The sequence below is a fragment of the Camellia sinensis genome, chromosome 2 (assembly GCF_055761805.1).
Source record: "Camellia sinensis isolate YWXY chromosome 2, ASM5576180v1, whole genome shotgun sequence".
Classification (NCBI taxonomy): domain Eukaryota; kingdom Viridiplantae; phylum Streptophyta; class Magnoliopsida; order Ericales; family Theaceae; genus Camellia; species Camellia sinensis.
In genome coordinates, this window is record NC_138962.1 from 115,026,482 (window position 1) to 115,044,039 (window position 17,558).

The window sequence follows — 17,558 nt, forward strand, 5'->3', positions numbered from 1 at the left end:
GATTTCTAATTGAGAGTGATTCACTATGGCATTCTGTTATTAGAAGCAAGTATGGTACTCAAGATAATGGTAGCGATTCATAGGTGATTATGAGGGGTAACTGTTGTGTTCCTTGGAAATCAGTTTCTCAAATCTATAGATCTTGGTCTCGTTATCTGTCAGTGAGGGTGGGTAATGGGGAGCTTGTTCGCTTCTAGGAGAATGTTTGGATGGGCCACACTTCCTTTGCTTCGAATTTTTCACATTTATATAGTGTGGCTCGGTCTCATAATGGCTGATTTACTTTTGGCACTAATTTCTTGAAATTTCAATTTTTCTAGGAATCTTAATGATAGGGAGGCTACACAGTTGATTTCTTTGTTGTCAAGACTTGATCATCTTTCTTTGGATCCTCTTTTGGAGGATAAGTGAGTTTGGGCTCTTCATTCATCGGGTATCTTTTCTTATAAGTTCTTTTTTGATAAAAATCATTGATATTTCTCATGTTCCTCAGTTTCCCTTTTGCTAAGAATTTGAAAAGCTTGTGTTCCTCTGAAGGTGAAAGCAATTATGTGGACCTTGATTTATGGAGGCATCTTGACAAATGATACATTGCAAAAAAAGACCTAATCATTTTCTAAATCTTCAGTGGTGTATTGTGTGTTGGAAAAATGGTGAATCCTTGGATCATTTATTTTTGCACTGTCCATTTGCTTTGAGTCTATGGCACGGATTGTTTCTTTTGCAGAATGTTATGTGGGTGGCACCAAAGGTAGTGCGCAAATGCTACTAATTATTGACTTTCGTGCTATGGGAGGTTCGAAGAGGGCCAAAGTGCTATTGTCTTGTGCCGTTTTTTCAACTTTTTGGATTCTATGGTTGGAAAGAAATGTGCGGTTGTTCGAAGATAAATCTCAGGAAGTGGACTAGTTGTGGGATAAAGTTTGTCCCATAACTTCCTTTTGGGCTTCGGTGAATTCTCTCTTTAAGGGGGTTCCACTATTTTTGTCAGCTAGAGATTGGTTGTCAGTGTGTGACATGTAGATTTTTGCTTGAGATAGTCTTTGTTTGGGTTATGTATTTCTTACTTTCATTTTCTTTCTATAAGAGAATGCCTTATCCTCGTTCCTTTTTTGATTTATCAATCAAATCTTTTGTTGTTGATCAAAAAAAAAAAAACCTTGGATTACTAAGAAGTCCAAAGCTAAACTTTATTACAAATGGTGTTGTCACATCCTGATACGAATCCATGTATCATATCCTAAGGTCAATGAATATAAGAAGTTTATAACAAAAGTTTCAAAGGGTTAACTAGTGAAAGGGATTTGCAATCATAGGATACCAAACCAAGCCTTAAATCTCATCAAATGGGATCGGCTACATGAATCCTTCTTTTCTACTCGACTCTATCCAAGACCATTTCGTTAGTCAAATTAAAAAGATTCATATCTCTATTTACTACACTGGTCCACATCAATCTAGGTTTACCCTTCCCCTAACACTACCACCTACCGTCACTGTATCGCATCTCTTCACTGCTGCCATTGTTGGTCTCCGTTGTATATGATCAAACCATCTCAATCTATTCTCTCTCAACTTATTTTCTATCGATACTACTCCTACCCATTCTCAAATAAACTCATTCCTAACTTTGTCTTCCCTAATCTTGCCACACATCCACCTTAGCATTCTCATCTCAACAATACTCATCTTCTCCACATGTTTCTTAGTTGCCCAACATTCCGTCAGTCACATACAATATCACCGGTCTAATAGCCGTTCTATATAATTTCCCTTTTAGTCTAATGGGTACTCGTTTATCGCATAATGCTCCAGATGAACTCCTCCACTTAAGCCACCCCGCCTTAATTCTGTGGACCACATCTGCTCCAATCTCCCCAGTCGTTGTGATAATAGATCCTAAATAACGAAAATGTTCACTCTTAGGTAATTCTTGGTTCTCAATCTTCACTTCTCTGCTTCCATTGTGACTGTTACTAAAATTACACTCCATATACTCTGTCCTAATTCTGCTTATCCTAAATCCTTTAGCTTCAAGTGCTTTTCTTTAAATCTCCAACTTAGTATTAACGCATTCTCTAGTCTCATCCACTAACACAATATCATCTGCAAAAAGCATACATCATGGCACATCATCCTCAATATCGCGCGTCAACTCATCCATAACTAAAGCAAAAAGATAAAGACTTAAGGTTGATCCTTGGTATAACCCTACAGAAATTGAAAATTCACTCGTCTCTCCGACAGGCAATCTAATAGTGGTTACCATACCTTCACACATATCCCTAATCACATCAATATAACCTTTTGCCATCCATTTCTTCTCTAACATCCACCAGATTATATCTTGAGGCACTCTATCATATGCTTTCTCAAGATCGATAAAAACCATATGAATATCTCTTTTCTTTTCTCTATACTTTTCTGTTACTCTCCTCAAAAGATAGATCGCTTCCGTTGTTGACCTACCAAGCATAAATCCAAAGCCTATGATGACCTATACACTAGACAAGATAATAAAGAAGGAGAGAAGAGGATAAGCAAACTTGCCAAAATAAGAGAAAGGAAACAAAAAATTTTAATCAAGTTAAGTGCATCAAGGGTGAGGACTTTAAAGTGTTGATGAAGGATGAAGAGATTAAAGAGAGGTGGAAGAACTATTTTGAGAAGTTGTTAAATGAGGAACATGGAGGTAGGTCAAAAGGGGAGGAAGTAGGCAACAATAAGGAAAACCGAGACTATAAGTTCTAGGGTAAAATTAGGGACTTTGAAGTAGAGTTTGCACTTAAGAAGATAAAATTGAATAAGGCTTTAAGACCTGATGATATACCTATTGAATGTTTGGATAAGAAGGGGGTTGTTTGGTTGACTAGGTTTTTTAGCAAGATTTTGTTGACTAGGAAAATGCCAGAGGTGTGGAGGAAGAGTATTTTAGTGCCAATATATAAGAATAAAGGAGTTGTTCAGAATTATAACTACTATGGAGGAATCAAGTTAATGTGTCACACAATGAAAGTGTGGGAAAGAGTGAGGAATGTCGATTGTGATCATAAGATAAAACATTAAAAAAAATGCAAAATCTTAGTAGTTGCAAGGATGGAAGAGAAAAAAAAGGAAACAATGATGGTGTTGATAAAAATATGTGTATCTAAAAAACTAAGAAAGAAAATAAGTGACTTAACCATTCCATTTCTCTTCAACTCTTTATTTCTCATTTTCTACTTTCTACTTCCACAAATTCTCTAAAAAAAATAAGATTTTTCTTTGTTTCAAATATTTTTTTAAAAACAAAAAATGGGTAGCAAAAGTAGATCTTGTTAAATATTTCCTAATAAGTATTGAAACAACTGATGGGACTTAAGGCTTGGTTTGGTTTGGTTTGGTTAAGTATTGAAACAACTCATTATTTTGAAATGTTTCATAGAGTATTAGTGAGTTTTGGCACATTTCAGTATGTTTCGGTAGAAACACTAGGATTTTGGTTTGTCAATAATATTTTGTGTCAGTTTCTTAGGATACAGAAATGTTTCGGCCAACGTAACAAAATTTTGCTCCTTGTTATTAGAGCTCTGGTTAGGAAAAGTCTTGGGTTCAAGTCTCTTTGTTTGCATTTGTTTCCCTATTTGCATAATGTTCTCTACATGTTTGAATATTTGCATCTCCACATGCAAGGTTGAGTTGCACATGAGGAAGGATGTTGAAAAGCTTGATATACTTTATATGGGCCCATTTCTGAATATCTTAAGTTTTTGGGATTAGTGGTTCTCTAACACCACAAACAAAATAATATAGTGATAAATAAGAATATATAACAAAAGCAAGAGTAATCACCTGAGACAGTATAGAATCTGCAAGGGGGCGCATCCCATTAACACCTATATATCTTGGGGGAGAAGAAGGAAGTGGAACAAACCGACCACCCACTTCAAGCTCTCCAATTGTACCCTCCCACTGTTGAACCTGACCTTTCTCGGACCATCCATCGACCAACTTAGCAAATTGAGGATCACTGACAGTAAAGAACTGAGCCGCATGGTCAAATATCAAAGGTTGTGGATCAATTATTCTAGTTCCCATTCTTCCTCCCAACCCATGGAGCCCCTATAATAACTAAACAAAGTCAAGAACCCTGCAAAAATATCCTTCACACTGCGCAACATTAAATAATTTAGCATATGAAATTATTCTTAACCCCCATTTGAATTATATGATATGCATTTAGTTGAAATAAGTTCTAAACAATTTAAGTACACCAAATATTAGGACGTTACAAATGCCCACAACTCTAAGTTGCTACTAAATTTCAAGTTTTCTTTTCAACATACATTTCAATAAAGCAAAATTTCAGAACAAGAACAATTTTTTAGATCCTATGCAAAATTTCAGCAAATGGTAACCTTTAAAGCATATTGCCTATCAAATTGTTTCGGTCATGTAGATGGCAGCCAACCAAAAGTGCTCTGAGCAGGGTGCCTAACACAACACCCAAATTCATATAATTAAACCACAACAAAACACATACCACTAATAGAAAACAAAACAATTCCCTTAAAATAATAGGCAAGTATCCAATATTAGTCTCACCACAATAGCATTGGTAGGAGTGGATTTGATATCAACAAAAACATTATCATGATTTACCCATTTGGTGGGTCATGCGGGTCGTCGAAGAGTAATAAGCACAATATAAGTTGAATTCGAGACGCAATCAACAATTCCCCAGGTTTTCTCCCTTCTCGACCTTTGTCTATAAGAGCATCTCCAACCCTTTACTACTTTTTTTCATCTAATTTGATTTCAAATTTGAGTAAAAAGTTGGATTTTATATGAACTACTCCAACCCTTTTATCAAATTTTCATCAAAATCTTTTTAAAAATTCCCCTCTTCTCCCGAATTTCCCTTCTCATCAAATTTGATGAGAAAAAAAAAATCATCTCCAACAATGCTTTTTCTTTTAAATTTTCATCAAATTCAAATGTGATGAAGGATTTGATGAACTCTCAGTTTGATGAAAAAATGTTTCTCATGATTTGATAAATATTTGATGAAAGAATTGGAGATGATTTTTCAACACTTACTCATCAAATTTAAATTTGACCAAGAAAAAAGGTTAAGGATTGTAGATGCTCTAAGACATGATATCCTGAATGGAAATTATGCCTGACATCAATATGCTTGACCCTCTCATAATACTTTTGATTTTTTGTCAAATGTATAGCACTCTGACTATCACAATGTATGCTAGTCTAACCCTACTCAAGACCTAGCTCACTAAGAAAAACTCTCAACCATAATGCCCCCTTCACAGCGGCAGTCATTGCCTGGTATTCTGCCTCAGTACTGGACAAGATAGCTGTGGCATCTAAAGTAGCCTTCCAATTAATGTTACAACTTCAGAGAACTGAGACTTAACCTGTCACAGATCTCCTATCACAATCACCAACAAAATCAGAATCCACAAATCCAACAACAGAACCATCAATATCAGTACCTCTAAAAACATCAATCCAACATCTGCATGCCCCTCAAATCCAAAACATCCAATTCATAGCCTACCAGTGTGCTTTGCCTAGAATCCCATAAGCCTACCCACAACACTAACAAGAAGTAAAATATCAAGACAAGTACATACCATCTCATACATAAAGCTCGAAACTCTTAGATATTTCTTTTGTATACTTGCTATATGTTTGACGTCATGCTTATTGCTATGATGAACATGTCTGAAATCAACATATTGAGAAGTTAACTCAATGGTGAAATTGAGATGAATGACTTGGGTGCAACAAAGAAAATTTTAGGTATGGAGATTCGCAGGGACAGGAGAGTGGTCAAGTTATACTTGTCTAAGAAACATTATCCTTAGAAGGTGTTTGAATGCTTCATAATGCAAAATACCCAGCATTTGAGTATCCTTTGGTTACATTCAAACTTTCCCGAGTTGTCAACCCAAGGAGAAGTACATCTTACAGATTTCCTCAATTGTCACGCTCACTCCTAGAGTATCTATAACTCACCATGAATTTATCCAACTGCTACAAGACTGTTGTAGGTAATACAATGATTTCCTCAACAAACATGTTCTTCCTTACCTAAAAGGACAAATATCTCTAGCTAATGCATGTAAATTTACTCCCCAAGCTCACAATATAGGAAAGTAGTCTTAACATCAACCTCCAAGTCAAAACTTGAACAATGAAAAACAACACACACAAGAGCTACGTTTCACAACCATTGAGAATACCAGTGTTGAAGAGCTTGATAAGCATTGTTAGGGCCCCTTCCTAACGACTTTAGCTTTAGGGACAATTGGTGATCTAACATGGTATCATATCTTAGGTTAAGAGAGATCTTTGGTTTAAATCTCTTCATTTGCATTTCATTTCTCTATGTGGATGTTTGCATCTCCACATGCAAGATGGGGTTGGATGTGAGGAAGGGTGTTGGAGAGCTTGATATTCATTGTCAAGCTTATTTCCAAACAACTTAAAACTATGGTGATCCAACAACCTCATTGAAGTCTCCACCCAGTTTCTAGCTATAGCCCTTTGCAACTAATCGAGCCTTATACCTTGCATTTTATGCTCCTAGAATTCCTTCTTTTCACTTGAAGACCCATTTGCATCCAACAATCCTCCTACCTTTTTGCAGTTTTATTAACTCCTATGTATGATTCTTGTGAAGAGAATGAGTCTCCTTAACTCATCAACAATTCATTATGCAAACTCATGACCTATGACAGCCTCACGAAACTCAATTGTTTTTGCCACTGACAACACATAAGTAACTGTTTGCATAACCAAATTTCTGATATGGTCGAATGTTCCTTCTGATCCCGTCTCTTGTAAGGTTGTGTTGTTGTTCCTATAGTGCATTTTCCTCGTCAGTAGGCTGTTGAGCATTCTCCTCAATAGGCTAATCAGAAGTATCGTCATGCACTTTATCAAAAGTCTCGCACTAAAGATCCACATGCTTACTAATTCCCCGGCATCTGTCTACATCATCAAGATGTACCCTCCCATGAAGCATGAATTTTTCATCAAACACCACATCCAGTGTTTTAAAAAGCGCACTTACACACGTGCCTAAGCGCAAGGCGCAATGAGGTGCAGCCCTGCGCTTCGAACAGGTTGAAGCGAGGCGAGGAGACATGTGCAAGGCACAGCTTAGGCACTGAGGTGAGGGCTTTATTGCAATGCGCGAGGCGTGGGCTTCATGGGCTTCATGGGCTTTTTTACTCCAACTATTGATTAAATGATATTTCTGTGTGCATACCCACAGGTAGGGCTGTCAATGGATTGGATGTAATCCGAATCCGACCCAAATCCAATCCGAAAATCCGAATCCATTTACAAAAAATCCGATCTATCAATCCAATAATCCGATAATCCGTTTAATCCATTTATTAAACAGATTGAATATGTAAAAATCTGATCCGAATATTATCAATTTGAATAAAGAAAAGACAAAATGAAAGAAAAAAAAAAATCAAATTATATAAAATTGTAGCTCAACAATAAATGGAACAGATCGGATTGGATCAGATTATCGAAAATTATCGAATTCGGATTCAGATGAACTATAATCGGATATGGGCTAAACAGATTCAGATCGGATTCGGGGTTTGCCTTAATCGGATCATATTCGGATCCAGATTTTGACAGATCTGATCCGAATCTAATCCATTTATAGGCCTACCCACAGGGAATTAAAACCCTTCAATATAATATGACCAAATGTGTTGAAAAGAGATCAAAAAGTGATAAACAAAAACAAAAAAACAAAACAAAACAAAAAAAACTAGGTGGGGAACGATTAAAAAAATTGATCAAAAAATGAAAAGACATCAGCTTCTTCAGGTTCTTCTTCTCTTCTTCCTCTTCGCTAGGTTTTCTTCTTTTCATCGCTGGGTCGCTGGGTTCTCTTCTTCTCTTCTTCTTCACTGGGTCCTCTTTTTTCTTTCTTTTGTTGTGTTCTCTCTTCTCAACTATGCTTGTGCATGCAAGAAATGGCTTGTTATTAACCTTCATATTATTTTCCTTTGTTTTTTCTAATTGCCTTTTTCTGTTGGATAATCTTAAAATTTGAGGTTTTTGTTAGATGTGAAGGTGATACTTTATATCTTCCGTTGGATATTATATTTCTGATTTTTAGAAGATTGAATGTTGTGTTTAAAGATTACTTGAAATAGTGAAACTTGCTTTATGATTTTTAGAATTCTATATATATTTGTTTATGTTGAAAACGTTGCCTATTTTAAAATTTTGCTCATCTTCTCAACTTGCACCTCCCTCCAAAGGGAGGCGCACACCTCACCTCACGCCACACGCTTAGGCTATAGGAGATTTTATTGCCTCGGTGTGCCTGGAGCTTTTTAAAACATTGGACGCATCATGGTTGAGCGTGTCTCTAAGATTGACTCTTAGGGATAAGCATTATCCCCTATCATAAATGATGCGGAATTCAAACTCTCGTATGTCCATTCCCAATTGGAAAAGGAATCATACACAAGCAAGTCACTTAACACTATAATAGACATCGACCTCTAGGGGTCAGGTACACAAATTCATATGCATACCAGCACTTGTATTCTCTTTTTGTTTCTTTACGACAGTCGTTGACTTAACAACAATGTACCCTTCAGCCAACCACCTCTGGCCGGAAGCACAGCAGCTTGGGAAGTAGCTAGGAAGCTTGGCAAACTCATTTCTTCTTGGAAACAAAGTTGAGATCAAGTACACAGATTTTTTCCTTGTACCCTCACGATACCCTTATTCTTGCATAAGAGATCAAAGTCACAAAACAAAAAGACAACCATTATAAATTCTTAGCCTTCTAATTTTCCTCCTTATTTGCTACTCAATCATGACTTTCCACTGCTTGAAAGTTGTCAATACATCATCCTTGCGTTTCAACATTACCCCTAAACCTTCCTAACCAAGAGTAATCATTAATAAAGGTCAGAAAATAGCGAGAACCACCCTCAGTAGCAGGAACCTTATACTCAAGTGGTGTTTTTTTACTAAGAAACTAGATTCCAAGCTCCCAAGTAAGAAACATGTAAGAAACTCACTCTCAAGTAAGATCAAACATGTAAATCTCATAGAAACAAAAGAAAAATAACTCAAACTTATTTTAGTAGTTTCTATTTATATAATGTTTATTTATACTTAATAAAGATAATTTGCAATTGACATGAATTTCTAATATTTATTCTTATATATTACAACTAAGCAACAAAAATAATTGTTAGAATATCTTTAATTATATTTATTAAATTAATATATACACGTGCTCCCATAGGCACTCCCAACCTAAGAAACTTCTATATGCCCTCACTTCTCCGCCCCCGCTCCCTCCCGCCCCGCTTCATGCAACTAAGGAACCACCCACTTAACCTGAGAGGAAACCAAAGATCAAGGTGAATTATATATAGTCCACTTTTGTGACAACCAACCATTCATGCATAAAGCATATCATGTCATTCATGCATATTAAACTTGTGTTACATGTCAACTTGTTTGAACTAGTGCTTGATAGGGATTATTAGAGAAGGTGAAGTTAGTTAAGACTTGAAGTCTAGAGAATTGTTTGTTTCATGCTTTAAGTTATGGAATGGTTTAAACTAGAATTTGAAAACCATAGGATGTTCCTATGTCTTAATTGAGGAACTGAAAGACTTTGGTCTAATGTGCTTGTTCTTTTGGTGTTATTTGTTGTTTTGTTAATTTGGATTAGTACTAATTAAGTAGGATTAGTGAACTTTAATTTAGGTTAATTATGTTAAGAAAGATTAGAATTAAACCTTGTTTAGTTAGCCTTAACATAGACTAATTAGCTTAAGCCTTACCTATTTGTCCTACACACTTTTTGTCTTTCTTCAAGTCATCAAAACCAAACAAGGCTAAGGAAAATCTGCTGGAAATTTTGAGGACCACCTAGAGGAAAAGTGAAGGAAAGAAAGGAGGAGAGAAAGAAGAGAGGCTCAAGATTTGTACTCAAAACTCAATCCTTAAAAGCAGGTAAGATTCTACCCAAAACTCATAATAGACCTCCCTAGCATCAAAAATTAAGAAGAAACTAGGATTAATTTGGACTAGAAATGGAAAAGAATGGAACTAGGAGAAAGAACAAGCATGAGACTTCTAGGTTTGATTGATTTGATCTTGTTCTTGATAATTTTGAAGCATAGAAAGTAAAAATTCCATGTTTCCCTTTAGTTTTGATGATTTTTGAGAGTTTAATCCATGTTTGAAAAGATGGAAATAGAGGATTGTAGTAAGGAGAAGAGGTGTTGAATTTCTTAACAAAATCTATGAATTGTTTCATGAAACTTTGAATTCAATGTAAAAACCTATTTTTCCACAAGTTATGCATTATTTATCTATATATTTGGACCTTAGACATCATGTTTTGGGGCTTGAAAATGAAGAAAATCAAGTTAAAAAGCTTTAGAACTCAAAGAACAGTCCCGGGTTTCGTTCCTGCTCGCTGGGCGCTTGCGCGGCCTTCACTGGGCGCACGAGCGTGCAGAATACATTTTGCCTGTCTTGACCCACCGCTCGAGTGGCCTAGCCACGGCACAAGAGGCCAAGATGGGTGCACGTACGGCCAGCGCTGTTTCAGTCTCTCTCATCCGGACTCGGTTTAGGTGATTCTAGAGTTTAAATTCAAGCCCCGGAAGTCTAGTTTCCAATGATGGTGGTCTCTCATTCAAATTCTAAGTACAGAAAAAGATATATTTAAATTGGTGAAGGCTGCTCACTTTCTTTCTAACCGTTTCATTCTAATTCATTTCCTAACTTAGTTTCCTTTCATTTCTTGCTAAGAAAATAATTAAGAAATATGAAAGTAAGCTTAGGAAAACAATGAAGAGACGAAAAAAATTTATGAAACATTAAACAAAGTTAAGCATTCGACTTGTTAAGCTTATTCAAGTAGGCAAGTTTTCAATGTATGCTATTGTTTTGTATAGGTCAAGCTTTGGAAGGAGGAACCATTTGTCTAACCGAGCCATTTGTGAGTAATAATTCAGCAACGCTATGTTTATCAAATTATGCTTTCAATGCAAAACCTGATTATGTTTACAAGCTTTGATCTGTTATGTTATGAATGAACATTCTATACTCTCTTATCATGTATTTAGATAACATTCATGGATTAGGCCCACGATTGGGGGAATATCCAATCAGGCCCACTATTGGGGGAATATCCAATCATGTATGATGGCCGAGCTCACTTCATTGCGTTTAGCCAGTACCTGGGCCGATTAAGCACCTTGTAATCCTTGAAATGTTCATCACTATGTATTTTGTTTGCAAGTCAAGCTATGTTTTGTCTTGTACAAGTTAATATGTTACTTTGAAGGAATGTTTAAAGCTTTCAATGTTCATTCATTTACCGCTATTCACTGGGCAATAGCTCACCCCTCTCCCTTATATGTATGTAGGTGAAGATGAAGAGCAAGGAAACGAGAATGAGTCACACTAGAACCTTTTTCTTTTCTTTGTTTCTTTTGGGAAAATGTAACCTTGGAACGCAAACCTTGTTCATATGTTTTGATTTTTGTGAGGATGTCTTTGGGGTTGTACTCTTTTGTTGTGTTATTTGGGCATGTAAATATCGAGATAAATAAATAAGAAGTGTGCTTGTTTTGTTCTCATTTTACTTCTACACATGCTCGAAATGGATTTTGATTAATATAATGAACAGGTTATTCCACATAAGCCCCAAGATTATAGTTCAATCTTGTCTCGTCTTGTTAAGCCTTTGGTAGTCAGACGCTACTAGCCGGTCATAGCTACTATCCTGTTTGGGGAAGGATAGGGTCATGACAATGTTACCCTTGGTCCTGTGAACAGCCATTTTGAACTTGACCCTGCACTACTTCCCGTAGACACATGCTCATAAAATTCCAACTTTCTTGCTTGTTAGCCACTAAGCAAATCCTACTTTCTTAACATTGTTTTTCCCTTCTCACTAATATGCCCATGCTACATATGCCATAACTGTGTAATCTTAGAATATGAATTTGGAGATGAAGATTTTGTTACAACACCCAAAATTGTGCTACCTTGAATCACATGGAGGTTGCCCATTTTCTTGTCTTTCATCAACACTAATACACCTTTATAAACTTTCATAACTCCACCTTCAATTGTCTACTTGCACCGTTGGGAGTCCATAGTACCCAAAGAGAAGTAGTTTTCCATAAATTTTGGTACATGTCGAACATCAAATGATGTCCTTACACTGCCATCATGCATTTTGACCCAAATTGTTCAAAATGCCAACAGTTTTACAAGGCATGCTATTCCCTCTCAAAAATATGCCACCCTTAATCAACTAAACCAATTATTATTTAGGAACATGTCGTAGTAACACCACGAATCCAAAATCCACTCATTTTCCGAGCATACATCATCGAAAAGTCACTAGGAGAACAATTTTAGGGTCATTGGAATTATCTTCAGCAGCACCAACAAACTCCTTCTCTTTGGTATTCTTCATAAGTTTTGGTCACTCTTTCTTAAAATGCCCAAGTTGACGATAGTAATTACATTTGACTTTCTTTGATCTAGACTTCCCTCTATTGTTGGTTACATTCTCTATCGTTCTTCCTCTAGCACCTTTAGATTGGTCCTCACTATCACCAAACACCTTCTTTCTCAATTCTCTTGAGTGTAGAGTTGATTTGATATCCTCCATAGAGATGGTATTCTTTCCATAGAGCAAGTTAATAACAAAATGCTCATATGATAGAGGCCAAGGGGGAAAAAAGAAACAATTAGGGCTTGATCTTTCATCCTCAATTTTAATATCAACGTTTTTCAAATCCATAATAATTTCATTGAATTCATGAAGATGAATCTTAACAAGTGCATGTTCCTTCATCCAAAAACGTATAGAGATTTCAAATACAACATGCCCCTAAGTGATTTGGTCATGTAGATGGTTTCCCGTTTAATGAAGTAGTTGAAGTCTCTACAACCTCTCGAAGCACATTATCAACCAAACACAACTCAATCACACTAAGTGCTTTAGAGCAAGTTCCTCTTTTTTGCTTAGTCAACATCGTCTCTAGCAACTTATCCTTTCCCAGCAAAGGTCTGTGTACCCCTATCGAACCAACATAGCAGGCATGATCGCATGAACTGAAGCTGCTACTTTGCCTATCAAATTCCTTAAAATCATATTTAGTCGCCATATCAACACCCCAAATCAACAACTTTGAGCTTTTATCCTAGTTTGTTGTGGTTCAGCTATAAGCCCACATCCACAAGCAAAGAAACCAAACCAAACGAAGCATTAAGTCCCAATCAAATGGGATCGGCTCCATGAGCAAAGAACTACAAAGGAATTTCGCTATGAATGTAGAACATACGATGAGCCGACTCTCTCACTACAACTATCTATGTACAAAAGACCATAAAAGCCTAGACCTTAAATATACAACTATAATAATACCAAACTAGGTCAAATCAAGCAACCCCTAGTTTCACCTTGAGACCATGCAAAATGCAAAGAAACATCACTAATTGCGCATTTGTTGGGTCGTTCAAGTTGCCAACACGTAATAAGCACAATCCGAGTTGAATTCGAGAGACATACTCACAGCAGTACTCTTAATCAAAGTTAATGTTCCCCTTTTAGGTATTGTCTCTTCTAGGTGAGAAGCTTTCTGCTCTCTTCCTCTTCTTTAGTTTTCTATAGAAACAAAACAAGGTAAGAGAAGAAAAATGGTAGAAACAATTTTGGCATGAACAATGTGTCTATGTTTCTAAACCTTGATTGACAACTAAGGGTTATAACAGTAAAGGTGACAAGAGGGCACAACTAACGAACATGTGAAGTATGTAGGAAAGTATGAGCATAAAGAACCAATATCTCACCAAAAATATTTCAAAATAACTACGAAATCAACATGAGAATCTAAAAGGTTGGGGAACTCCATATTCCCCTATTCAGATGCTTCATACAACATATCAAAGAAAGCATCGACCAATTCTAACTTCCATTCATAACATCCTGACAAATTCAGACTAACACAACATCATTATGAGCACACCCAAATGATCTTCTATGTAGGCCTCCTTTATTATTCCTCTTAAGGGGGCATCTTCACACCATCTTCATGCCAAAACTGCACCATCCGATTATATCTCAACAAAAAACCAATGCATTGTTCCAACCCTTTCAAAGTTAAGCCACCCCTATGAAACCTAAATTTTGCCTCCACAAACAGATCCAAGATTATCACTATGGGTGCGAAAGTATGTTTGGGGGTGAAAACCCCTATAATTTTAAATTAATTGATATTTTTCAAATTTTTAGGGGTGCGGAAGATCCATCCTCACTACTCTCTTTCATAAACCGTCCTCATTTAGAGCATAACTCCACGATACTAAACCCACAAACCTTGGTTAAAACTTAAAAAGCTATAACTTTCTGTAATGAAACCACCATCCTTCATAGGGAAATAAACTGTAACCCAATCTAATACAACTCAGTTAGTTATATGATGCAATGCTTGAATTTTGTTGTTCCAATCTTAATTCATGAAGTGTAAATACCTTCATGAATCCTAAACCATTGGAATCCATATAAGTCTTTATCTATTCTCTTATGTTATATAAAGCAAAGGCTTGAATTGGTGTGGATTGATACAGTTTTTCCCTATTCCTAAATTACTCCCTTATAATTACCTCTATATATACTAATTATATATACCCACAAGAGCATTTACGGAGTGACTGATATAGAGAGACCCACAAAGTCTGACATACAGATCAATTCACAACTACCTCGTAATGCCCCATGATCTTTTCAACTGCACGTATAGTGCACTTAACTGTTTAGGAATACTATGTGTCAATTGATTCATCTATATTATCTATACTATTATATTAAATAAAGGCTGGACTTGGTGTCCAAAATTTTGATTGCTTCTCCTTACGTAGCATGTCCTCAATTTTAATTTAACAAACACACTTACTACTACGTAGCAAACAATATATAACAAATATTTTATTTTTACTTAATTTAAATTGTACACACATCTCGTGTGCCAAAACATTCAAAAAGTTGAGTACATCAAGAACAATACAAAAAAAAAAAAGGAAGAACTGACCAACCGTGTCGAAAACTGTAGAGCGAATCCCTCTCTTTTCCAAATTGAGAGCACAAACAAGACCTGACATCCCTCCGCCAATTATAGCAATGATAGGATCATCGGAGAGTGGACCAGTGAACATTACCTGTTCTTGGCTGAAGGACTTCTTGATAATAGACCTCCTAGAGGTACCGTAGGATGATTTTCTAGGGTTTCTAGTGCGAGTGGGTTTGTTGGGTTTGGGGTTATCCATGGTGGTTTTGTTGGTGGTGGGTCTGTTTTCGATTCTGCAAATCAGGGTTAGGGTTTTGGGAGTGGTATTTGTGACGAAAATGTGTTTGGAGGGTGTGTGTTTTGGAGACGTGATGGGTTGAAGAATGAGTGGTGAAGCAATCAGTCGACTGCTGCTGGTGCTCCTCATGGTTTTTGGAGGGAAAAAAGAAGACAGTGGAGGAGAGAATAGATAGGCCGGCCTTCAGCGAGCGGATCCTCTAGAGTTGATTCTCTAGAGTGATCTCCTAAAGTAGCAGATCGAACGGTTCAGAACAAAACTCATCAAAACGACGTCGTTTTGGTGAGTATTTTGAAAAAAAAAAAAAAAAAAAAAAATCAGATTTTTTGAAGCAAAGGTTTGCAGATCAACAATGGCGTTGCTTCATCAGTATTTTGAAAAAAAAAAAAAAAAAAAAAAAATCAGATTTTGAAGCTTTTTTTGCAGATCAACAATGGCCTGTTCTGGTTTCAACGGAAGGTTACGGATTGTCAACGAAGATCCTGTCAACGAAGATGCTGTCTGCAAAAAAAGCTTCAAAAAATTTGAATTTTTTTTTTTTTTTTTCAAAATACTCACCAGTGGGGGAGGAGGGTGATGGAGAGAATGGATTTGAGAGAGAGTTATTGCTGTGATATGGAGTTGAAAGAGAGTTTGATTGGGTTGTTGGGTTGTGATGATGATGATGAAGCAACGCCATTGTTGATCTGCAAACCTTTGCTTCAAAAAATCTGATTTTTTTTTTTTTTTTTTTTTTCAAAATACTCACCAAAACGACGTCGTTTTGGTGAGTTTTGTTCTGAACCGTTCGATCTGCTACTTTAGGAGATCACTCTAGAGAATCAACTCTAGAGGATCCGCTCGCCGTGCGCCAACCAACCATATCCACTCTCTTACCTAAAATATTGGAAACGAATTAATAGAAAAATTATCGGGGTGGCTGATAACATCATTTCCTACCTAAAATCAAATGAGGCTGTTTGATAATTATAATTGATATGATTTAAAATTTTAAGTATCTCTTCATATATAAGTTAAATTTTTTAAAAAAAATATAAGCTATATAAAATTTATTTAATTCTAACCAAACTTAAAAATATTAAATATAAATATCGATATATATTATTATAAATTTACTATCACTATTGTTACTACTACCGCCACCATAACCATCATGCCACTGCCACCACTATCACTATACCACCGCCATCTCCATCGCTATTGCTATCGCTATCGTTACCACTACCACCATCATCGTTACTGCTATCATTATTACTACCATTATGCCACCGCTACCACTATCATCACCGTCGCCACCATCATGTCGTCGCTACCAACACCACCACCATCACTATCGCTATCATTACCACCACCACTATGTCACTGTTACCACTATCACTAGCACCATCGCCACCACCATCACTGTCACTACTATTATCATCTCATTCATCACCATTGTTATTATTGCTATGAATATCACTATCATTTTACTACTATTATCATCACTACCACCACGACGCCACCGCCACCACTACAACTACCACCACTATGCTACTCCTCCACCACCACCATTACCATCATTACAATATAAAAATTAAAATACACAATTTAAAAATAATACATGTTAAAGTTTATCTTACACATATCAAACAATTTATTTTCAATTTAGCACTTAAAATTTTGTCAATCATGTTTTCAACTTAAAAAATTTAGTATTCAATTTTCAATACTTAATTTTTAGTTTTCAATTTTCAATTTTCAGTTTTATTAAATACCACCTAATTAATAGTGGAAAAAATGTTTGAGACCCAAAAAAAGTGATTTTTTTAACCCATTAATTTATCATTTTACACCTTCTATCTCATTACACGTAACGCCCAAAAATAATAATGACGACCCATCTCATGATATTCAATAGAAACCACAAGCTTGAAAAATGTCAACCTATCCTTTATATTCATTTGCCGTACAAAAAATGACATACGTATATACATTTATAAATCTTAAATCTTGAATTTATAGCATATGATATGCGTAAATGAAATTGAAATAAGAGAAGGTACATGTAAATTTATGTCCTAATGGCTATATCTTTCCAAGTCAATACTTGGATACAATAAAAGTGAGTTTAACTGAATATAAATAAAGCTCAAGGATTGTACAAAAATAATTAC

General features: G+C 36.0%; 1 protein-coding gene across 5 annotated transcripts in view; it reads right to left on the minus strand.

The window, feature by feature from the left end:
- Window positions 1–15,591, minus strand: part of LOC114302293 (FAD/NAD(P)-binding oxidoreductase family protein) — a 45,808-nt gene extending 30,217 nt beyond the window's left edge. For 3 of the 5 annotated variants that reach the window (XR_014361555.1, XR_014361556.1, XM_082915453.1), the window contains exons 1-2: window positions 15,136–15,591; window positions 3,832–4,101 (exon numbers count right to left, since the gene is read on the minus strand). Coding sequence is in view for 2 of the 5 variants with exons in the window: in XM_082915453.1 (XP_082771579.1) it covers window positions 3,832–4,101; window positions 15,136–15,534 (669 nt within the window). In the remaining 3 variants the exon portion in view is untranslated. Of the gene's footprint in view, window positions 1–3,831; window positions 4,102–15,131 lie in introns of all 5 variants that reach the window. The other 2 variants (XR_014361557.1, XM_082915454.1) reach the window with 1 other exon arrangement.
- Window positions 15,592–17,558: the final 1,967 nt, after the last annotated feature.